At 34.3% G+C, this 25682-nt stretch overlaps 1 protein-coding gene across 31 annotated transcripts in view; it reads left to right on the top strand.

Moving 5' to 3' along the window:
- Positions 1 to 25642, top strand: part of Dscam1 (Down syndrome cell adhesion molecule 1) — a 230432-nt gene extending 204790 nt beyond the window's left edge. For all 31 annotated transcript variants that reach the window (XM_089092328.1, XM_089092321.1, XM_089092325.1 and 28 more), the window contains exons 28-34: positions 2917 to 3066; positions 5870 to 5992; positions 8357 to 8562; positions 11625 to 11826; positions 14205 to 14447; positions 17949 to 18015; positions 24484 to 25642. In XM_089092328.1, the coding sequence (XP_088948454.1) occupies positions 2917 to 3066; positions 5870 to 5992; positions 8357 to 8562; positions 11625 to 11826; positions 14205 to 14447; positions 17949 to 18015; positions 24484 to 24547 (1055 nt within the window). In that variant the 3' untranslated portion in view covers positions 24548 to 25642. The remainder of the gene's footprint in view (positions 1 to 2916; positions 3067 to 5869; positions 5993 to 8356; positions 8563 to 11624; positions 11827 to 14204; positions 14448 to 17948; positions 18016 to 24483) is intronic.
- The last annotated feature ends 40 nt before the right edge of the window (positions 25643 to 25682 follow it).

The raw sequence follows: 25682 nt of genomic DNA, 5'->3' as shown, positions 1-25682 counted from the left end.
GTGACATTTTTTTAAGTCACCGTAACGTCTCCCGTTTCAATTTACCCATCATCATTTGCGCTTTGTTTTAGTTTTGCATGCTATTTTGATTTGCTATGTTGCCATTTTTGTCGGATTTTGCTCTATTGATATGGTTTTATATCTTTTTTCTAAACTTATATGAAACTAGAGAAAAGAATTTTGACTGTTGCAGGTCTGTCAAGTTTTTTTTTTCTAGCGACTTTATCCTAATAATTTTCAGACTATTCTAGGTACCTGTGAACCATAGGTACCAAAGTTCTTGTCGTTATTTTTTAGGTTGTACATTTTGGTGAATTGTACTCGCAAAGCTTTTATTCCGGAAGACAAGACCTCTTTGTCCTTTTTTTCCCTTTCTGTTTTGCATGAAAGTATTTTTAATTAAATCCAAACCTAATATCCCTGTAGCATCATCTCTTGCTCTAGCTAATTAGGCTTTAATAAAATAAATTTGGCTATTAAAATGAAAGCTGAACCACATTGTACTTGTCTTCTAGATCATTTGTAATCAGTATTTTCGTATTTATATATATATACATATATATATATATATATATATATATATATATATATATATATATATATATATATATATATATATATATATATATATATATATATATATATATATATATATATATATATATATATATATATATAGGCTATATAAAGAAATTAAACGAGAATAAAGCGCTGTAAAAAGAAGAATGCGTGGAGTAAAGTACAAAAAGCTAAAAGAAATGAACACCGTTTCAAGAAAATGACTATACGTTACTAAAATGCACTTCAAACGTCGACGCTTTCAAGTTATTGTCGCTACTACCAAAGGGTTCAATTGCAACTGAACCCTCGTGTAACTGAGCCCCTTGCAACTGAACCCACGTAACTGGACCCTCGTGTAATTGAGCCCCGTGGAACAGAACCCATGCAACTGAACCCTCATGCAACTTGACCTCCTCTCAACTCAACCCCACTCAACTCTACCCTTGTTTAACTTAACCCTCATGCATGTCATCCCCTGTGCAGCTCAACCCCATTGAAATGAACTCTATGCAGCCCGACTTTCATTCACGTGTCTATTTTGGAAATTGTTTTTGTTAGGTTAATATTTAATAGAATGAAAATGCCACGGTTTTAGACAAAGCCAGGGGCTTTGTCATCTTGTAAAAGGCGCAACCGCACATCGGTCACATAGGTAAAATATCGATGTTTTAGCAAGGGAAGTGAGAGGGGGTTAACCCCTTGCCTCCTATGTCTGAAAATTATGGAAACTTGTTTCCTTTCTTTTTTTTTTTTTTTTTTTTTTTTTTTGTTTTTTTTTTTTTTTTTTTCGTTGATTCGTCTTAAAAGTCTAAGCTATGACGCAAACCACAGACTTTACTTTAAAGGGGCCTGATTTGAAATCAGTATTTTTACTTGTTCCTTGGCACATCTGTACCCGAGCACTAATTGAAAAGTTCATAGTTCGCTATACCCCTTCCCCCCCCTTAAAAAACAACACTTTATTAGGATATTTTGGCGATAGACTCATTCCTGAAAGTTTCTTAGTATTTGGAAAAGTTTTGGGGCTAGCCATATTGGTAATACAGGGCTTGATTTAAATGGAGGTTAAGCTACATGAGGGGTGAGTTAAACAGGGGTTAAGTTAAACGGAGGTTCAATTGAACAAGGGTTCATTTAGATGGGGTTGAGTTGCGGGGAGGGTCGGTTGAACGAGGGTATATTTAAATGGAGTTGATTTGCACGTGACTTGAGTTAAACAGAGATTCAGTTGCATGAGAGTTCAGTTAGATGGGGTTCAGTTGTACAGGGGCCCAATTAAATGGGGTTGAGTTGCATGGGGATTTAGTTATTGCACCCATCCTCCTTCAAAATCTGAAGAAATCCCCGCAAGAATCTAGACTTTTTGGCTATTAAATGGCTGAAGGAAAATATGTTTTACATAGTCCTCTCCCCCCCCCCAGGAAATCCTGGTTTTCGCCCTTACTACGCTCTTGCTGGTAAAACTTTGTAGGAATAACAAGCCAACTAAAAACTAACCAAAGTTTGTGGTTTCTTACCAAAAGGGTGGCGATTCCACTTTTCCAAATTCTACTGGAGAATAAAACACAGACAAGGCTTGTCCCACCAATCCGGGATATGAAACATTTTGCGATTTAAAAATTATTTATTATAATATTGAAACTTAGGCCCCTTTGATGTGATGCAACAGAAACTCGTTTAGAAACTTATATTAATTGTAAACATAGCATCTCTTTCTGCTCTTAAGAACCGAAAAAGTATATTAAATAGTATGAAATGGCTGTATGCTCTGGTCACGCACGCAAGCAGGGGTTTAGCACTCTTCCCCCCCCCCCCCTCCGCCCCCTCGTACTGTATGATCTTCTGACCGCTTCCAATAGCCCCCCTTCCTTATTTCCCTGGGAAAAAAATAATGTGTACATGCCTGGCTTTGTGTGTGGCATCCTTATATATTCTTTCCATTTGGAAATATCTTGAGAGTTGGAATATGGGATTCTCTAGTACTGACAAAGAATATGGTAATTTTTTAGTACTGACAAAATTTTTCAATCTTCTAATTAATATTTACTCCAGTTGCTTTGCCCGTTTTATGTTATCTCACTAAAAAATTGCCTATAATCGGTTTCCTCTTACATACAACCTGCACAGAAAGAAAAATTACGCATACTACTATCAAAAGTAAGAAATAAAATTAAAAATTGCTTTAGATGTTAAAAATAGCAAATACGCGATCAAATAATATAGTCTGGTTTGTTTTCATAACAAAAAAATTTATTCATAATAAAGGATACTTCTATTATTGAACAAAAAAAGAATTGGAGAACATTTAATGATTTTTCAAGTGTAAAATATTATGGGGTTGTCTCTTTCTTTAAGATGACATGGTGTATAGCCAAAGTGTCAACCACTCAACACTTGGAAAGCAAAATCAGCTTCGTGATGAACTTGGTTATATTCCACCTCCCAATAGAAAACTTCCACCTGTACCAGGCAGCAACTATAACACAGTTGACAGGATCAAGAGAGGTCAGTTCTTTCTAACCTGCAGTAATTTGCATGATTTGCTATCCATGTCTTCTGCTATCTTCCTAAATATATATGATTTGTTATGCTTCCCAGAAAATCTATTTTAAATTAATTGATTGAAGTGTTGCCTTATTTTATTCTAGAACCTCGCCCATTTTGCTAAGTAGTAAATTTTATGCGAAACAAAGTTAGACCCGCTTATATTCTATTAAAATTTCAACTGTCTTATTTTTGTGAACTTGCTTACAAATACTCTTGGCAATTTTATTTACCGTCATAATTGCCAAAAATAGAAATTCGAAAATCTTATTTTCTGAATTATTGGCAGTTGGTAGTAAGCGTAGTTCCCAACCCATACCCTTTTTTTTCTTCTTAAAACTATTCTTAATCCTCTTAGAATAAGTAGTGGTAACCAATAGCTGTGAAAAGTTCACAGTAAAATTTTACTAATACCAACATTTAAGTAGCTGAAATTTGAGCCAATAAGATTTTTAATAGAATTTTGTGATTGGCTGATCCTCAACAGCTAATTCTATGAAGAATTCTGATTGGCCCTAATTAATGCTATCTAAATCTCGTTATTAGTAAAATCTCATTGTGAATAGGCTTATACTTTCATCTTCATAGCGGGTAAAATTTGTATACAAAGTACAAGCAAGAGTCCTTATTTTCTGCTATCAAAAAATAATCTTGACGTTTCTTAATTATTTTAAATAAAAAAAACAAAAAAAAAGGTTTTTCTAACTAAAAGTAAGGAGCGGCATTAAACCTTAAAACGAACAGAAATTATTCCGCATATGATGGGGCTGCGTCTACCTCAACTGCTCTTTATTCTAAATTCTTAAAGTTCTTTAAAAATGCTTCTTATTTAAACTCCACTGCCCTTGTGTTTTAGTAATCTTTCTTAAAGAATTGTGGCAAAACGTCAGACTTTGGCAGAAAGAGCGATAGTTAAGGAAGGGGCAGCCCTCCTCGTATATAGAATAATTTCTGTCTGTTTTAAGTTTTTATGTTGCTCCTGACTTTCAGCTGAAAAACTTGGTTTTTCATTTGGTTTCCGATCGTTTTACGAATCTTGTAAGGACCCTTTCCCTGTAAAAAATTCCTCCTAGAAATTTTCCTCCCCTAGAAATTCCACCCGTGACAATTCTCTCCCCCCCCCCCCCCCAAAGATCCTTATACTTCCCAATAACAAATACCGTATGTGAACAATGGGCAAAATGCATAAATAACAGCCTTTTCCCCAGGGACTACGGGGAGTCGTTTCATCCCCAAAGGCATAGTTATTGGAACTTTTAAATTAATAACTGGGTTATCTCTAAATTCTGATTACTTGTCTTTAGGAAAAGGGGCTTGGGAGGGGGACTAGTTGACGTCCTATCTTTTTGGTCACTTGGAAGGTACTAGAGCTTTTGATTTTCGTTCAAATCAGTCCTTTCCCAATCTTCTTGGACCATTGGTTTTATACGATCACCCCTAGGAAAATAAAATAAAAATATACACGCATCAGTGATTTTTCTTCTGGCAAAATAATAAGATTCCACATTTTGTAGATAGTATCTATTGTTATCAAAATTCCATTTCTTCGGTTTCGGTTATTATTGAGCCGAGTCGCTTCTTACTTACAGTTCGTTATTACGATTACGAACTGTTTGATTTTTCTGTAGAATGTTCGTTTTTCCATGCTGCTTGAAGGCATACTTTATATATTAAAGAAAATTATATTTCCTTGTTGGTTTTATGTTAGAAAAATGCACTGGAAATCCGGACCAAAATAGTTAATTATAAACATTTTTGTTCATTCAGTATTTTGATACTTTGTATAAAGAATTTTGATAACAAGCCTATACTTTAGGGGATCAGTTAAGGAGACACAAATGTATTTGAACGAATGCATGGTCAGATCATTTACAGGGGTGGTTACAAAATTGTATTTATACTAAGCCTTTTGGATTTGATTATCCTTTTCATTCTCAATCTATTTTGGTTCATTTCCTGTTTTGCTCAATATCTATCTAAAAACCCATCTGTTACTAGGCCTGTTTCTGCCACTTTAGTTGTTGCTAACAATTGTTGACCCACGAAAATGCAAATGTTAACTAACCGACAAATGTTAGCAACAAAATTCTGCTGGTGTATAGAGACAGGTCCGGGAAATCAGTAGCAATAGTAGACCAATTTCCCAAGTTTACAAAGGATGATCATAAACGTTCAAAAAAGAACGAGCTCGAGATACTGTATAGCAAAAAGTTTTAAATAAAATCTAAAAAAATAATTTCAAACGAGTCAATCAAAAATGACTGATCCAGTTCTAGCATATTTTTGGTATTTTTTTTCTTTAACATGAACATGGATCTCAAGTTTCAAGGACAAAAATCGAAGTAAAAAATACGGATAGGGGGGATTTCTCAAAAAAGTGCATGTGAAAATGGAAAAAGAAACCATTGAATATTTTGCTTGTACGCTGCACAATTTTCATCGTTGGAGGACTAAATATTAGATTACTGAAGGAAAAGAATTAATTAACCGATATTTGCTACATTGCATAGTTATAGACCAGTTCCTGTATTTTGCTGTAATTTTGTATAAATCCCGCACTTTCGTAAATGTGTTGCATAGCATTTCTTTTCTTCAATTATAAGGTTACACTCAACTTCATTAGCAATATTCTACTTGGTAAATTGGTCTATTTTTGTTGAACCTTGAAAACACACCTTACTCGCTGTCTGGACATGCTATCTATTTTGCTGTATGCTGTTAGCCTTTTATTCATTTATTTCTGTTTGCCATGACCGGCTTATAGGTACCTTAAGATCTCATGCTACTTGGAACCCTCGACAAAAGCATATGTATGAAGAGCTGGCTTTGGAAAAGGGAACCCTCAGAACTCTCCCGGATGGGTCACATTTATATGCACGTGCTGGTGGTATGTATTCTGTGTGCTTTGCTAGGCGAATAATTATGTTTTGCATGCTTTATATATGCATGCACATATAATGATAATAATAACTGTTTAAGGAAATTTGATAACTCGCATAGAACATAAGTTTCACTAATAAATGGAAGCACTGTTTTATTTTAAGCACTGTTTACACAGAAAAGAAACGCTATGAAATCCATAACTATTAATAATTTAAGTTACAGATGTACACTGGTCTGAAAGGGAGGGTGTCAGTAGGTTTTATACGGGATACTAGAAAACGTGAAAAAATGCACTCAAATGCACCTTGGGCTATAATATTAAGACAAAATTTTCAAGGAGGGCAACTCTCTCCCCCTCCTCCCTGTTGAAATTTGATTTAAATTGCACAATCAATGCATATGTACTGAGCCCCAGCCTAATGCTGGGGCTTCGTATGTTTTGAAGTTTTAGTATGTACCTTTTATGATTGTAGTTATTAATGGAAAGTTTTTAGGTTTTTTTTTTTTTTTTTTTTTTTTTTTTTTTTTTTTGCACTTACTAATAAACTTCTACTTGATGCTAAGTCCTGTAAAATTAATTCACGTAAATACGTTCTGAGACAACACTGGTTATACACAAACTTGCGTCAAAAAAAAGAAAAATTAAGAAAAGACAAAATCCAAAGAGGGTGGTTTTTAGTTGACTGAAAATCGTCCTCGTTCGGTTTTGTCTTTTTCTCCTTTTTGTTTTTTGTTGCTTTCTATAGTATGTAAAAATCGATAGAATAGATATCTATTTAACCAATTTTTCCTGATGGTCAGATTGCGATAATTAAATTTCTAGATTATGTTTACTTTTATTTTTCACCTGATTTTTTCTAAGAATATTTAGATTTGGTGGTGGTTTCACCTGCCTTTATTGCTGATTGTAACTTTCATTCGTATTATTAACATATATTGATTTTCAAAATTTGTCAATCTGCCTTCTGCTTCTCAATTACTTGGACTATCTGTCATGCCTTTTCTCTTTCTATCTACAATTAGCCATGTCTTGATGCAACCTACTGCAAAATACTTAATAATTTCAATTCAAAATCAGCGGACTCGGTTGAATTGAATTGAAATTATCAAGTATTTTGCAGTAGGTTGCATCAAGACATGGCTAATTGTAGATAGAAAGAGAAAAGCCAAGACAGATAGTCCAAGTAATTGAGAGGCAAATGTTTAAATGGCTGCGGCATGGGCAATTGAGAGGCAGTACTTTTAAAGGGAATTCATTGTACTTTTTGTTTTCTTTTTCAAAATGATTTCGTTGTACTATTCAGAACTAAAACTTTCCAATTATGTATTCTTGTCTCAAGATTCTCCTAACTAGTTTTCATTTATCGAGCATGACCAAACGATAAAGGCCTACATTGGTACTTAACTCTAACAAAAATCATGGTGCTTGTTTTCCTTCCCTTTTTTTTTGAAAATAAATCTTAAATAAACCCCTGGTAAGAAATAATTTACTTATTTAATTCTAATGTAAAAAAATACGCTTCAACACAATCATAAAAAGTAATAGTGTCTTCGTCCCTAACATATGAGTTGAGGAACTAAATAAAACTCAGATTAAAAGACACATAAAAAGGAAATACACAATCAAGGTCTTAAAAAAAAGAAGACTCTCATGCCATTACTCGAATCTTTCCTTAAAATAAAGAAATTAGCATATAATTAAAAATTGAAAATCTTACTTTGTTTCTTCGCACATCTTTAATGAGTAACTTCGTTTTAATAGTCATAAATATTTAGCTATGGTTAGCTGTCCATCATATTGATTTATTCGAATTCAGTTCAAATTCGTTTTTTTCTTTCTTTTTTCTTTTATTTAATATGTGAGCTGAAAAATCTCAAATATTATATTATCCTTACCTCCTTAGACTTCCATGGTTTTACCGTCTTTATCTTAAAAATTCTTTCTTTTTTTTTTTATTGTAATCTAGTGATGGTGGTTCTTTTCTTCTTTTTTTTTTGTTTCTTGATGCTTACAAATGATCAATTTTAAATTTGGCTATCCGAAATCGAAAAAAAAATATCCGCAAAAAATTGTTTCGAGTTAAATCTACAATTTATTATGTACAAGTTATAAACACAGCACGTTTATTGTTCCTGTTGTATCGATCCTTGACGTCTGGAAAATCGCTAGATGTCTTCGTTGTTTATTCCAAACACAATATTTACTCTCATTTTGATGCAGCCAAACTGGAAATTCTTAATCCTTTTTATTTTTATTTAATTCAAATTGTTTTCCGCTTGAACAGCCGAACTGTCAGTCGATTCTGGTTTGATATATTTGATTCAATTTGGAAATTCCAAACTTAAAGTAATATGGCTTTGCATTTAGACTTCGCTGGAATGGAGGATGAAATAGCACCATACGCAACTTTCCACCTTCTCGGATTTAGGGAAGAAATGGACCCTAGTCTACCATCTGGACAGATGCAAGGAATGAATCCTCAGCAATTCCAGACAATGCCTCATTCAAGTGGAATGAACGGGGGACAGATGGACTCAAATTTTATGCATCAAAGAAATGCATCTCAATCTATGGTAAGCTTTTCTCTTTCTTTTGTCCATAGGTCAACCTCGCGTCCATTCTCCGTACAACTGTATGTTAGTTAGTCTCGGTATACTTAGAAACGCCAGTCAGTTAGAGTTGCCACTCAGTTACATTGTGGTCTTTAAAAGATTATTTGAGTTTCACGTTAAATCATAGGCAGCGCTATTGCGCTGCCTAAGTAAAGAACGATGTTGGCACAATGTATTATTATTATTTTTTTCTTTAGACCATGGTACTTTCTATGGAAGGAGTTGTCGTAGAAACTTCGAAAAGGGCTCATTCGATTGGAAATTGGAGTGCCTTGTGCCCTTCTTAATAATCGAAAGTGATTGGAAGGCAACTAACACCCCTTCTACGCCCACCATTTCCCCAAACACATCCAATCAAAATTTTGAGATAGCCATTTTGTTCAGCGTAGTTGATTTCCCGACAGAAATTATGTTTTTGTGGAGGACACTCCCCCACAACTCTCAGGGCAAGCTTTGTAAGTTATGCCCTGGGGGCATATACGATTTTTATAGAAAGCATTGTCATAGAAACGTCAAAAAGTGCACCTTTGATTGAAAATTCCAAGGGCTAGTGCCCTATTTTATCGTCTAAAGTTATTGCAGAGCAACTAACCCCCCTTTCACGCCCACCATTTCCCCAAACCCATCCAATCAAAATTTTGAGATCGCTCTTTTGATCAACATAGTTAAATGCTCTGAAAATTCGTTTTTTGAGGACGCTAGGCCCCCCCCCCCCATAGCCCTCAGGGCAAGGGTTATAAGTTATGCCCTGGGTGCATATAAGGATTTTTTAGAAAGTGTTGTCATAGAAACTTCATAAAGGGCTCATTTGAATGGAAATTAAAACGGCTATTGCCCTTCTTAATAGTCAAAAGTGATTGGAAGGCTACTAACACCCCTTCCACGCCCACCATTTCCCCAAACACAATATTGAAGATGACAGTGCTGAAGATATGCGGAGAAAAGCTAGTCATTACCCTGCTTGATTTGGAATCTGGTTAGTTTTGTGATTTATTCCTTCTTCTGGCGTGTAATAATACGTGTAAATTGGCGTGTAAATTTTTGTGTACGTTTTGAAAATGGGGTTTATTCACCATGGTCTATTTATATGCTGGTGTCATCTCCTTGAGACTTATGCATATGAGCAAAATCATCGTATGTCTTCCAGAATTCATCCCGTTGTTATGTTTTCTGCACTATTTGCGATCTAGTTTGAGTTTTTTTTATCTTATGTGATGTTACCTATCGTTTATTGGCTTTTTTTCCATTTATGTGTTGTGAATTTATTCTTTATACGGGCCTGTTTGTTTCTTAGTCTTTAAAACTGTCTATAGAGTTTGGGGGATGCGCATATAATCATCGTTCACTATTTATCTTGACGATACTCAGTAAAGGATTAGGGAGATGTATTATTACACGCCAATTACACGTCAAAAACGGGTTTTATCATTGCCTACTCTACAGCGGTTAACCCTAGAGGCCCATATAATGGGAAAGTACCTTGTTATCTAAGTTGATCGAAGAGCGTGGTTTCTCATTGAATTTAGAATATTTTTGGGGTTTAGGGAGAGAAAAAGGTGCCTAGGTTAGGTTACGTATTTAATATATGCAATGCTTTACCCCCCCCCCCCTTCTAATATGCAAATATATAGCCCAAATTTTTTTTATCAACTATTATATATAAAATCAAATTTATAAAATATATAAAATCAACATCCAATGAAAATTTTGAGATAGCCATTTTGTTCAACGTATTTGAGAGTTTTGTAAATTATATCTTCGAGCAGGAAACTCCCCCCACAGTCTTCAGGGCAAGGGCTATAAGTTATGCCCTGGAGGCATATAAGGTTTGACAATGCACATTTTTTCAGTAAATTCATTTGAATTTTTTTGAGTAAAGTACAAATTATATTCTGGCTCTTAGAAACCATAGGGTTTATAACCACACTCAGATTAATTTCTGGTCGGTTTGAGTTTGACTTATTTTAATTTCTGATTGTTTTGGGTTTCATTTATTTATTGATACTGATTTGTGGTTGTTGTATGCTTGGTAGATTATTTGATTCTATTTTTGTTCATTTTTGGTTTAATGGAGTTCTTTACTTTTTTTGAAAAACTTATTTTGTGCAAATTTTTTTTTTGATTAATATAAGAAAGAAGCCTTTCTGATTCCCTGAGCCTCTACACATCGTTGAAGGAGACACAGGGTGAAGGTGTTTTTTTAAGGAAGATTTAAAAAAGAGGAATGGAAGTATATAATTAAATTAAGGGGGGGATAGTTTACCACTTGGAGTAAGAAGGAAATTATTAGGGAGGAGGAAAGGGCAAGATGGTCCTTACTTTTTCCCGATGTGTGGAACTAGGAATGAGTGTGTCGGCCATGTGATGTATGAGTGTATGGAATTGAGTGAGTTGAGGAATGAAGTGCATGGGAAGTGTAAGTTTGATGAGAGAAGGCTGATGAATGTAATGAGGGATGAATCTTTTGCAAGTATTAAAATTTAGGGCGATTTTCTAGGTTGGCAATGGAGCACAAAAGTAAATTTTTGTGATTTGTGTCTCTCTTTGTTTGTGTTATGTAATGTTTTTGTAATGACATTTATTTAAAAATGAATTTTCCTTTTTGTTTTGCATTGCCATGGCCCTAGGGCTTTTAGTGTAATAAAACTTACTTTCTTACTTGCTATACACTTAAGTAATTTTCTCAGCGTAATTTACTCTCTCTCTCTCTCTCCCTCTCTCTCTCTCTCCCTCTCTCTCCCTCTCTCTCCCTCTCCCACTCTCTCTCTCTCTCTCTCTCTCTCTCTCTCTCTCCATCTCTCTCTCCCTCTCCCTCTCTCTCTCTCTCTCTCTCTCTCTCTCTCTCTCCATCTCCCTCTCTCTCTCTCTCTCTCTCTGTCTTTCTATATTTCTTTATAAATTTTCTAAGAATGTGTTGTTCAGAAACATTTTTCTCTTGATTATTATTTTTGGTGGAAGAAACTGATTTACTGGTTGTACTTTTACTGTGTTCAGTCTTAAACTAAAGCCACTGAATTTTATAGCCTCGTCAACAAGCTCACCTTGCAGTTGCTCCACAGAGACCAGCCGACTTTGGACCCCAATATGACGACCCAGCTAACTGTGAGGATCCTGGGTACCAATATGCTCAAACGCAGAGTCAATATGGTGGACAATCTGTTACCTATGATCAACCGTCGGACGCTTACGGAACTAGATCTAATCCAAGCATGCGTCGTAGCGTTGGTAAGTGGACTGAGTATGGGTCAAGAATCTAAAAGACTGTAGCTGGAGCTCAGCAACTTAATGACTAAGTTGCTTAAGTTCACAAAACAACGGATGTGGTTTAAAAAAACTATCTATTTTTAAAGATTTTTATCCATTTTACGTCTCCATTTAGATATTTTAATGTACTTATCTCTAGTTGAAAAAAGTGTCCGGAATATTGTCATGTTTGCTTACAACTTTCAGTAATAGAAATGGGCTTAGCGCATTTCAGTCCTAATAGGGTACAAATACCATCAGTCATTTCAAAATGGTGAAAAAGTTTATAAGCTTTGTTTCAAAAGATCTAAAGCCGAACTAGCCAGCCATGACAAAAAACAAAGAAATTAATATAAAGACGACAAATGGGTCTATGGCCAGTAAATGAAAACGAAGAGAAACAACAAAAATGAACCGAAGATTTCGACCGGATGCAACAAGGCGTCTTCAGCGTAGAAAAAAAAACTAGAAACTAAAACTAAAATATATATATACAAAACTAAAATAGACTAATATAAAATATATAATGCACAATTACTTACTTTTACAACTGGCAGCTACCTTCATGAAGCGTCAAAAGTTTACTTTTATGGTTTCATGAAGGTAGCTGCCAGTTGTAAAAGTAAGTAGTTTCCAGTTTTCTTCCATAAGGGCTCGAACTTTATTCTTTTTCAGGGAAACATTACATTGTTTTTACGCTTTTGAATTTTAAAGAGTAACCTTTCAAATTGGGGCATGTACGCATACATTGTACATGTATTAGATGAACAAAGGGGTTTCATCGCCCACATTGAGAGACGATGTTAAAAGCTGAATACATTCTCCAGGCAGAAGCTGAATCTCAAGGTTACACCAGATCAATGAATCCTGATATATTTCCTACCATCGAACTCCTTCGAAAAGCGAAGCAGATTTGCTAGATGTTTTCCAGAGAAATTATCTACGGAATGTTCTGTATACCCAGCTGACTGACCGTATTTCAAACAATAGGCTGTACGAAAAATATGGTTCTATCTCGCTTTCTAGGGCTGTAATGAAAGAAAGGTTGAGATGGATAGGGCACGTTCTGTGGATGAAGGATGACAGATTGCCGAAGATTGTCCTTTTCGGCCAACCGTCTAGGGCTAAACGGAAAGCAGGTCGTCCACGGTTGGGGTGGGAGGATGTCATAAAGAAAGATTTAAAGGAAATGGGAACTTCCTGGGAGGGTGTAAAGACGGAGGCTTTAAATATATTGGGATGGAGGAGGAGCGTGTGTAGCTGTGTTGGCCTCAGGTGGCTTGGTGCTGTAGTGAGTTGTTAGTAGTAGTAGTAGTAGTAGTAGTATCAAACTGCTCAGTCTGAAGTAGTCTTAAACTGGTGAAGATATAGCTAAATGTTATAACGAAATTCATAAAGTCAAGTAAAGCTCCTTGGCCAAATCCAGTAAATATACGTCACCCATGTTCCAAACGATCAAGTATACACTACAAGTACATAGTGTCTATCTCCAGGACGGCTTTCACAAGCGATTACTCGAGGACCTATTTTTGAGGGCCTAAGGTGCCCAGAGAAATACAATTTTGTCTAGTCCATTGCTCTTTAGGTAGTATTACTATCATTGAAAGAATATTAGGGTAGATGCTGGTTCTTTTCTAACCCCATAGCCTTCAGTCTGGTTGTTAGAAAACGACAAGGGTTCTTTTAAGAGACTCATTTGTATCTAGAAATTTAACCGTGAAGTTACGTCTTAGAAAAGTTAACGTATTTTAGACATTGTAGACATAGTATTGGCATAGACATAGGCAAGACTTAGCATTTCAGTATCGGCAGTTTCAATTTACTTAGTGTCTCAAAAGTCCTAGTATCTTTTTTTCGAAACGGAAACTTTTTACAGATAATACGTCTTAGACATAAACAGTCTACACTAGATACGGAATTAGCTTTGAGGTTCTATTTCATATAAGTACTATCCTGTACGGTGAACGCGTATAGTAACATGACCAGAACTTCCTGCAGTGTATGTCACCATGTGTTGTATTAATCTATTAAAGTTCTTGTATTTTATAGGCTACTATAGCTGGTCGACTTTTAATAAACTTCGAAAAAAAAATTGCTATGCTAAAAGTACTTTTGTAAAAAGCAAAAAAATTAGATTTACATGAAAAAGAACGGCAAATATTTCTAGAATAAAGGCCCATGTAATTCAATTCCAAAATGTTTGCTAATTTGCTAATCTTTTAGAATTTAGTTGATATTTGTTAAATAGTCTAAGTAATGCCATTTCATTTAGTTATTAATGCTATTTAAAATTTTGGATTAACCTAAAGCTCTGTATTACCATATTATTTAAATAGGGCCTAACGTAGTTTCTTTCAAAGGTGGTCCAGCAGCAGGAACTGGTCGCATGATTCTTCCACCGTATCCAGAACCTCCAGCTCCTCCCACCCGTGGAATTAGTCAGCAACAACCAACTAACAACTATGTGAATTCTTCTATGTATTCCTCTAATCAGTTTCCACCTCCTCCTTCCACTGCCGATCTTTCAACTTCATCGAATAACGACTCTGGTATCACAGAAGGATCTGAGCCAGATAATGATCGTGATCAATTAATCAATAGAGGTATGAGCTCTTTGTCTATTGCCTTTAGGCCTAAGATACCTTAATAAGAAAATGTATTTCTAGCCATAAGTGATAATTGCTGTATCACTACCTAATTGACCATTAAGGGAGAGAAAATGATAGGTGGCTGGTCTTTAGTCTTCCAAGAGCTTCAAAAGAAGGAAAGGCCCGTATTATCTTTAAGTGCGACCGTTTCATCCCATAGTATAGTCCTTTGGTTTAACTGAAACAGCGTCTCTAGGGATGGCAGTAAAACACGCATGACAATAAATTTGGCTTCATTTAGTTAGTATTTCTTTTTACTACTATTCATTTATGCTTAGTTCAAATGAATCTGTAGTCAATAAATGTGTAAAGCATCCCTCAGCTTTGTCTCCTTTTATTTCCTTTTTTTAAATGCTCTCTTTTTCTTAGTTAGTAATGGCAAGGTCTTAACAGGTTTTTTCCTATAAGGTGCAAATAGACGCTTTGCAAAAATTTGGAGTCGTTTTTTAGAAAAAAAAATATATTTAATGCTTCAAAATCGTTTCTCTGCTGCTTTTTTTTTTTACAAAATAACCTTCCATGTCCTGATTTTATTTTATTTTTTTACTCGGTGTAGCACTTTCAATTCGTTATTATTTTTGTTTTATTTGTTGTTTTTTTATTTGTTTTTATTTGTTTTATTTTATTTTGTTTTATTTCGTTATTATCCTAAGCGAAAACTGTCGATGTGTTGACGAATAAATTTTGTTGCATGTAGAAATTATATTAAAGGATAGTGAAACATATCCTGTAGGGTTTACACATTTGGCAGACTGAAATAGTTAGTACTATCTTAAGATTTTACATTATTGTTATTTTAATCATGATTTCATTTAATTTTAATTTTATTATGTATCAATGACTGTGGTGTAATTTCAAAAAACCTGCTTTAACGAAAGTCTTAAGAAAGTTAGGCTTTTCCCTAAGGGTTATTTTCTATAGATAGGGTAAAAAAGCTTTTTGCGGACAAACTTTCTGTAACATTTTAAAGAAATTAGTCGATCCATGTGAATGATACATTGAAAAAACATCTCAAATGTCAAATATCAAAAATCTCCAATGTTATTCCCCAAGCTCAGGTATATATCTTTAAAATATTAAATAACTTTTCTTCGAAAAGTGATTGCTTACCATCTAGATTCAGAAAATAGCATCTACAGAAATATTTTCATAGATCAAAGTTACAAAAAAAAATAGATGCTAGAAAAATGCCTTATTTTTACAGTGCCAGATTTTAAGCTTTGACGCTTCTTGGCCCAAGCGTTTTTGCCGTTCCGTTTTCGCGACATTTTCGGGGAAAGCCCTAAAAATTCGGGGAAAGTGGAGGTACTGAACAGAACGCAACTGATGAGCGAAAAGTAATGAAAGAGAGAGGTGATACCGAACTCTCAGCTGCCATTCTTGTGAGATAGCTGATAAGTGACCACGGAATTCCTGTTTTGTTTTAAAATCACTTTTCTGTGAATAGACAGCGTGGTGGCGGAGTGCACATGGCACTTTGATGATAAATCACATTAGTCCAGTTTTTGTTAAGAAAAAAAATTACTCAGTCATAATTTATTGTGCCCCCTGGCGTTGTGCGCACCTCGGCCCCGGCCTAGTGGGCCTAATGGTAAATCTGGGCCTGCTTATTTAATTCAATTAACATATAATTTTGCACGGGATAAGTTTGTTGGTCTCCTAAGGAAGAAGATGCAAAGCAATATAAACTAATACCTTATAATTATGAAACTCTTGGGTGGATCGTATAATCAAAGAATTCAGTTCCTGGGTTGGGAGGGGGAAAGTGGTGGAGGAACTAGCCAAAATTTCCAAAAAGAATGTTCTTTATGGAAGTCGTCAAGTTTGCGTGATGTTGAGGGCTGATTTCTCAATGAGGTATTGCCATGGGCTGCTCAAGTTTGTTCTTTGTTTTTTACGTTTACACACTCCTAAGGTAAATATTTTGTTGCATGTTGCATGAATAGGTATTTGGCGAAACTAGTTAGATGGTCGAAGAATGCTGTTAAAGGAGAGTACTCGATTTCTCCTTTTAAACGTAATTGTGCTTCTTAGTTTGCTAAATTTAGTTAAAAAACTGTATACAAATGAGTCAATTTGTAGGTCATTTGAAATGACTAATGGCTCTATTCGAGTTTTATAAATTTTTTAGAAAAGGCTTCTGAGTTAGGAATATATATATATATATATATATATATATATATATATATATATATATATATATATATATATATATATATATATATATATATATATATATATATATATATATATATATATATATATATATATATATATATATATATATATATATATATATATTAGTTGTCCATAAGGCACAATATCTGTGTTAAAGTGGCAATATAACATATAAAAGTAACAAGAAAAATAATTAGAAAACAAAATCCTGTAGACTACAGGGTAGGGATAAAGAACGTTAACAAGACGATATATAAAATCTAGAATCGAGTTTAGAATAAAATTTCATTGTATTTCATTGGAAATAAGGATATTTAAAGGAAATGATAAAGGGGAAACATGGATTGACCAATAAAAAGACAAAACAATATAGACGAGAGATTAAGAGAAACACTCAGTATTACAAAATGTCGTGTCTTGGCACTGAAATTCCAGTTATATATGAGATGCTAAGAATAAGAATGTGATACAATGGAGAGTTCAAGAATTCTTTTACGAGTTTTACCCCTCCCCCATGCAGATTTTTTTTGTGACAAGTTTTGAGTGAATGGGTTACCTTTGGCGAAAATTATTTTCTGTTTATAAAATTGTGGTTTAAAATTTTGCTGCTTTGCTGCTCTGAAAATCTTAGATACGCGTCTTCAGGTGTTTTGATTTATCTTTATTTGTTATCAAGTTTGACGGCAAATTCGTTGTGGGGTGGTACAAATTTGAGAGTTCCTGGCACTGTTGGCAATTTTTAAAAGTTTCTGGCAAAGTTGAGTGTTCCTGGTCAGAACCTGGTATTGTTGAGAACTTTTCCTGGCGTTTTTGTAAAATATCGATCAAATTGTCCTTTTTTCCCTCTTTTTTTTTATTTCCATTGAAAAATGAACAGCTCAGTTTTCGAATACCAGAGATAAAGCGACAAATGGCTGCTTTTGATTACATCGTAAAAACTAGTACGGAGTCAATAATAATGACCTCAATAAAATTCTGTTACTATTTGATGGCGAAAAATTATTATTTCATTCTGACCCTTCCCATGGCTCTTATGCATGGCTCTTACGTTATCTCTGACGGTAAAATTTTCGCTTTAAAAGTGTATACGCTTGTAATAGTAGAAAATGATTTGAATTTGAATTAGACTAATGATCTTTGATTCTCAACTTCAGAAAATATATCGCACGACGGTTTTGTATTATCCCACTTAAGAAATTCAAATCCCTACACCTTTTTTTATGCATACATGTAAACTGATGTAGGTTTTCTTTCTCTTTTTGCTTACGGATTGAGTAGGTGGTCTTATGAAACCTGGATCTCGCGATGCTTTGACAACCGAAGAAATGAGGAAATTGATCGAAAAGTGAGTATAAAGAAGTAGAGATTAGACGGTGATTGGATTGAGCCACTTATCATAATAACAGCTTGTCCTTCTCTACCTCTTTAATTTCTCTACCTCCATTCTTGCCTGTATCTGCAAAACGAGCAAAAACGCCAGAATACGAAATTAATTCAGTTCTTCACAGTATGGACTTTGCTTGCCCAGTTTCTCGGTTTTTTCTTCCTTCTTCTTTATCAGTTCTAAATATTTCTCCTATTTTAATAATAACTGATAACTCGAGGACTTTATTAAAAAGAACAATACAAATTAACAACATACTCAAGGTGGTACTTATACGAGTTGAACTCACCCCCCCCCTCCCCAAAATAAGAAAAGGAAAAAAACAACAACAACAAAAAGTAAACAAAAAAAGAACCCTAAAAACATTCAACTAGCATTCATAAGTTCCAATAAAGATGATGAGTGAAAATACAGAGTAGGGTAGCCAAGGGGCAGGGCATTTTTTGCAGAAAAAAAATTGAAGAACAAGAAAATAACTCTTTGAAACGGTTTTAGGCCTCATAACCGGAAGGGGGGCAAGGTTTACCACAGGAGTGTAAAAATATAAAATAAAAGGAACATAATCCCAGCTGTTAGAAAAAGCAGAACGTTTTTAGGTTTTCCGTATTTAATTTTTCATCTTACGGGTTCCTCAAAATTGTAACGCCCTAGAATGGCAGGGTTGAACAGGGATTCTGAGAAGACATTTGCCCGTGTTAAACACGGCACTCAAAACAATAATCCGCATAAAGTGTCGAACTCTGTGTTGGATATGGGTGGCCTGAAAACAAGGTTTCAATAAACCAACAGCAGTAAACATTACTCCTTCCATAAATTATAAAATGAGGTCTACTATCGTTTAACTACAACCATTTAACCCTAATCCATTTTGAATATTAAAAATACCAGTCGTAAGATTTTGTATTGGTAAATCTTGATTTTTAGCTGCAAAATGAGGCAGAATAGTTCTAAATCAAAGATGATTCTTTAATAGTATTTTCAAATCATTAATATACGTCATACAATCATAACATGGTTTTTTGGCCATCGCTGGTATCAGTTGTTGCCCGTTACTTTAGACGACAGGTGCTTTTTAATCCGCCAAATTCTGGACATTTTCAAGGGATAAATACAATTTACCTTATGTTTCTGTTGAGATGGAGGGCTGTTGGCTAATAATATATTTCGTGATATTGTTAAAATAATAAACGATGTTTTTTCTATTAGATAGCCGAAGGTTCTGATAGGTGTTGTCCTTCTTAATTCTTCTTATAGTTAGAGAAAAGGTCTGTAAAATAAAGGAGCTAAGATATACTTGTCCAAAAAGGGATTTGTCAATCTAATTATATGCTACGTATTGTGACCGGTATACATAAAAAGAATCGGATTTATATGCTGATTTCAAATATATAAGTTGTATCAAGTTTAATCTTACCCATCAGAAGTTAAGAGCCTGGAAAAAAATGCCGTATTTTCGAGAAAAGGGGGGGGATACCCCTAAAAGAGATAGAATCTTAATGAAAATCCCACTGTCAGATTCAACGTATCAGAAAACCTTATTGTAGAGGTTTCATGCTCCTAGCTGCAAAAATATGGAATTTTGTATTTTTTGCGAGAAGAAAGCTCACGGATGCGTGTTTATTTATTTTTTTTTAGTTTTTTTTTTCGCAGGGGTGATCGTATTGATACAGTTGTCCTAGAATATCGCGAGAGGGCTCATTCGAACGGAAATCAAAAGTTCTAGTGCCCTTTTTAAGTGACCAAAAAACTGGAGGGCAACTAAGCCCCCTCTCACGCTCATTTTTTTCCCAAAGCCACCCGATCAAGATTTTGAAATGGCCATTTTGTTCAGCATTGTCAAAAATCTAATAGCTACGTCTTTAAGGATGACTTAATCCCCCACAGTCCCCAGGGAAAGGGCGGAAAGTTATAAATTTTGCCCATTGTTTACATATAGTATTGGTCATTGGGAAGTATACAGATGTATACTAAAAGAATACAGAAAATTAATACAGAAAATTCTTTTAATACTTTAATTCTTTTAATACAGAAAATTAAAAGAATTAAAAACAACTACCTAACAACCATAAAAGCGAGTTATTCGCCAATATCCGCGATTTGCACAAAATCCAAAAAAATATGAACTGCCATCGACGGATACTAGTTGTATCCGTTATATAGAGTTATAACGTATATAGTATATAGAGTTGTTCGCTAGTATCCGTCGATGGCAGTTCATATTTTTTTTGATTTTGTGCAAATCGCGGATATTGGCGAACAACTCGCTTTTATGGTTCTTAGGTAGTTGGTTTTAATTCTTTTGATTTTTGGCTTTTATTGATACATCGTTTCGTTTCGCGCTGAAGAAGAGAGGCGTTTGTACTCTCGAAATATTCGCTTTGTTTTTTCAGTATCTTCATCTGGCCTATAAAAACCCCATTTTTGCTCGTTTTTCTTTCTTTATGTGATGTCAGGCCAATATGGTTTAAGAAATTATCTTCCTTACTTTCAGTTGAAAAAAACTTGTTTTTTATTTAATTCCGAAAAAGGACATACACAAAATCGTTCGTCATTTCTAAGTGGTCTTACAGTCTGGTTTATTTTATACTACTCCTTTGCATTTGTCGTTAAAAAACCTTTCATTTTTTGTTTTCATTTTATATTTCTCGTATTTGACCTATGTTATTGTCAGAGGGTCTTTAATAGCTAAGTACTTTATTTTTACAAGCTTAAAATTCAATATATAAAAAATCCGAAATTGCAGGGGATTTTCCGTAAAGAAATATACATTTCTTTCAGTATAAAAGCGCATAGCTTTCTCAAAATAACGAACTGTTCTAGTAAGTCTAATTTCATGTTTCTTTTTCTTTTGTGCTCACAGTAGGAACTCGTAAGTATACTTGAAAACCCTATTTAGCATGCATGCTTGGTTTAGCTGGTATTTGGTAACAAGCTTGAAATGGTAATTTGCACGTAGTTTCCTTGACTCCTAAATTAATTCTGCGGAGTGGAATATATTGATAAAGGGAGCTACTCAAGTTATAAACCACATTATTGTTCTTGTGCGTTTGGTTTCTTTTTTTTTTTGAATTGAGATATCCTTTTACCAAAATTATCGAATTTCCATTTTTGTATGTTCTACCCACGACCCAATCATAACATTTTTTTTTGTCCTTAGCCTATCGGAATTGAGCTGTCCTTAGAATGACCCTCGAGATCCATCTCTTCTGTCATGAGTATGTTTAAAAGACAACAAAGAAAATACAAGTCTTTTTTATAAGCTTTTATCTTTATTTATTTTCTGTTCTTTTCATTTTGGAACACGCCTTTGTATCTAATTGAATTAAGTAGGGGTTGCAGCTTCCCTTTATTTAGATATTTGATTCATTTTATTTAAATAGTTTTTATTTCGCCTTTTCTTTTTGGGTATTTCGCTAAAGATGCTTGTTAAGGCCAAATTCGGTCCTGAACTTTTCATTAATCTAGCTCCAAGCACTTTTGATATATTATTTGGGGCAGTCAATAGAACTACGGAAAATTTCTATTTTCGGTAGAGTTGGGGGGGGGGGGCAATTCATCCAAAGAAGATTTCTTCGTAAATTTATTTACCTTAATTTCAAGAAGATTGCCCGGGAAGGACCTATTTCCTATATTTCCTTTCCCAGGCATCAACCTTATGTCCAAGCCACCTGATGCATGGCAAGAGTTTGAAATACTACTCTCCAATCCTGTTTCTCGAATAATGGAAATAATGTTAAATAGATATATAAATTAAAACCTTAAAAAATCTAGGCTTTACGATATGATTTGCAAGCAATAATTTCGGCAGGATCTGTGCCATTTCATCCTCAAGCTTTTTAAACTTGGGAATGTGCCCCGACCAGGTGAATGAAAATAAACCTAAATGAAATGATATATAAATAAAACTAAAAATATTAAGTAATATACATCAGTTTAACATAGTAGATATTTTAGAAGATGCGATCATGGCCGCATCTCGCTGTCTCCTTGTTTAGGCAGGATCTGTTGTTGGAGGTTTGCAAGGTAGAGGGTATACTATTCAAACTATGGATCACAATATCAAGTATCTCACTTATTTTGACTTCATCATGGCCTCTGTTAAGACCACAATGACAAATACTGCTTTTAGATTTAAATCATTCACTCATGGCCTCTGTTAAGACCACAATGACATAAATACTGCTTTTAGATTTAAATCATTCACCTGGATCTGCTATTTTAATTAGGAGATGAAGACGGTCTGTGTGGCTGAATAAGTGGACTTAACTTAAATAAAAAATATAAAAACTTTAAAAGAAATTTGAAAAATATATACATGGACACTTGGTTGCTTATTTTGTCTATCTGGATTCATTGATGGGCAACGTAAAGTAAAACTAAAAAAGAAATGAAATAAATGTAGAAAGAATGTCATGAAGGGATGGAAAGACAAAAAATTGTCTTATATTCTTACATAAACGTGTCATAATACATCATTTTGCATCGATTTTGGGGGAGTGAGGGGCTTTCTTCCTTTAAATGTCCCGTTGAAAACACGTGTTTCCCGCTTTTCAGAATTCTTGCAAAAGTTAGGAAATTTTAATTCAAGCACGCTTTTCCCGTCTCTAAAACATCTCAAAGTTTTTATTGATTCCCACCTCCCCGAAAAAAAAAATTCTGCATACAGGCTTGGTTACAAATATGTTTTTTTTTCTTCCTTTTTGTCCTGTTTCTCATCATCATAATCTGTTCCATGGGATCTGCGACTTCTCAAAATAATAGCAGATACTTTTCTACAAACGTATGTTTGTGTATTACCGACCCCCTCCCTCCATTAAAGACTCCTCAGATGGTCTACTGCAATTTCTGGCTGTTTCTATCCATCACTGGAAATGATGTGTTTACAGCTTTTGAAAAACAAAAAGGGCTGAGGAAGGCAAACATTTTTCATGTCCAATCCCTGCAATTAAACATATGTAAGGCTTTAACATGTCTTCTTTTCTTAAGAAAGTGTGGAGAGTACATCTATATGTGGGATCAAAATTACCTAACATTAACGCACTCCCACCGTCCCCCCCCCCACCTTGGTGATAAAAAAATCCCTCATGTGCTCGTTAGATTTAAACTACAAGCTTGGGACGTATATTTTCATGGTTGGTGCATTTGAAGCCCCTGTCAGACATTGTACTCAGTTTTGACTGTTTATATGAGCATTGGACAACAGCTGTCTTGCAAGAATTCTTCGTGGGTTTAGAAAGCAGAGAGAACAAATGTACAAGACTGAAACTTGACTATTTCTTTTCTAAGTTGGATAGAGAAAGGGATCGTATCATCTACCCCTGGCCCGCTTTAATTCCATCTTAAGGAAGAAATCAAAGCTGGTTTCTTTGAAAACTGGTCAGCTTTAAACTACCCCGTAAGGATTTTGATTATTCAGATAGTAAACTTCACAGGGCAAGGCTTTGACCTGTTTTCATTTCTTTCAGATTAAAACTCCTAGTCTGTATCGCCAATATCTTTCATCTAAGGGAAAAAATCTACTTTGTTTGAACCTTACAAGTCCTAATCTGCACACAGCTAAAATATTGACTATTTAGAAACAATGAAAAACGATTAATACAGCTAAAATTAAGGTCGGAGAATGTTTCTTTAGCTGCGCCTCTACCTCTTCCCTATTTATAAATGTTGAAAGATTCAATAAAATATGTCCAGTGTATGCAATGTCTCTTGGAGTGTTCAAGTTTAGCTTGAAGTCGACTTTTCTAAGTTGACTCTGAATTCGAAAAATAGTCTTTCCAGGATTCCAACCGTTTTCAGAGGTAAATTTGAACGTTTCAGTTAGGATCTACTTACACGGAATCTTTCAAATCCCACAAGTCCCATCTTTCAAATCCCATTAGAAAAAGCGAGACTTTATGATAACCTCAAAAAACTATTTGTTTAAGCAAAGACATGTTGAAAGTTTCAATCACATAGACCGAATGAAGTAGCCCATAGATAACCCGTGGATGGGTGGAGATACTTAATTCAAAATACCTAATTCTGGCTTTACATTTGTTCCTTAAACTTTCAATCAAGTATACCTTCTGGGTTAACTAAGATCCATTCTCTGTACTTTTATGTTTCTTAATTCTTGTAATGTTGAAAGTAGCTGGATGAAGTAAAGGTGCTAAAATTTATTGTTAATAAAAAAAAATATGTCTCCCAAATTGTTGATGAAGATAACATACAAGTTTACTGTAGCACTTACAGGCTCACGTATGCGATAATCTTGGATGGCATGTGCCCAAGCTAGGTATATTGAAAAAGTGCACAGCACCTTCAAATGAAAAAAAAAGTTTTTCTTTGAAGAAGGTTTTAGGACGCCTCTAGATAATTTATTTCTACTAGACTGAGCTACAGCTTTTCATTTATGTACATAATTTTATTTATTACTTCTTGTATTTTTAGAAATGAGGCAAGTAACCACGTCGGTAATGGTTTGACTGCTATGTACGACACTGTCAACGTCTGAACGAAATGGGTTGGCCCTTCACCTATAAACTGGTTTATATACTCAATTATTTTAGCTTTTGAATTGTGATTTGATTATATTTACTTTCTATCTTACTATATTACGCTTTTGATGTTCATTAGTGTTTATCATGGCAGTGGTAAATGTATTGTATTGCTCAATAACGTTTTCGATTTTGGGCAAAAAAAAACTTTAGGCGAATGATGTCAGTGTGATTACGAAGTATTTTGATTATGAAAGTAATAAAACATTTGTAAAATTTGTATTGATAATGAGTGTTAAGAAAAATTATCTTATTTAATTAAAAAAAAAGGCGAATTTTGTTTACATTCATAATATTCTAAGCCTGTGACAAGTTATTAATTCTATTTTAGTCTTTCTTTTAATAAATCAAAGAAACTTTTATTTTCTTGAATAAAATTCCATCCCTGTGACAAGTTGATAATCCTATTGAAATTCGGCTTAGTCCCAGTCAAATATAGAAGATCCGAGTACAATCATATTTAAGAAAAAAAACTCTAGATGCAAACAACAACTATATCTCTTACTCAAAAAAAATTAATTAGATAAATAAACTCCGTCGTGTTGTTTTCCTGAATGTTGAATCGTAGATTTGGATGATGGAAGGGAATTTGAGATTCCATCAGTTTAATCGCTCCTTAACTGCCATCGGGTAAAATAATGACGAAACTTCCAGTAGATTCGAGTCCTCTTTTTTTTACAATGATTAACAAGCAGTGTTATGTATAATAAAATAACAAGTATAATAAAATAATAAACTATGATTCAACCAGAAAGACATGTAAGGTAATCTATATTTATAACATGATAACAGTGTCCAAAAACAATCATCCTCGTCTAAAATTTAAGAAAAAAACCGCTTTCCTTAAGATTTAAATTTGTGACTTTTAAATATACAGATTTTTTCTTGACAATATGAAAGTTATGTCTTGCTACTTTCACGACTATTGATTAGAATCTCTATTTAGGTGCTGAATACTACGCTTTAACTATAAGTGTACGTATGATCAAAGAGTGTAGTAGGTTAGTTTAGAAGCCTATATTTGTAGTGTATGTGTACTATTTATGTACTATGATTTTCTTGCTACTCCTAGTCATTGATTAGATGTGTTAA

The sequence above is a fragment of the Artemia sp. Qi Xiang Cuo genome, chromosome 7, assembly GCF_049724085.1.
Source record: "Artemia sp. Qi Xiang Cuo chromosome 7, ASM4972408v1, whole genome shotgun sequence".
Classification (NCBI taxonomy): domain Eukaryota; kingdom Metazoa; phylum Arthropoda; class Branchiopoda; order Anostraca; family Artemiidae; genus Artemia; species Artemia sp. Qi Xiang Cuo.
This window is presented reverse-complemented; position numbering and strand designations above follow the sequence as displayed.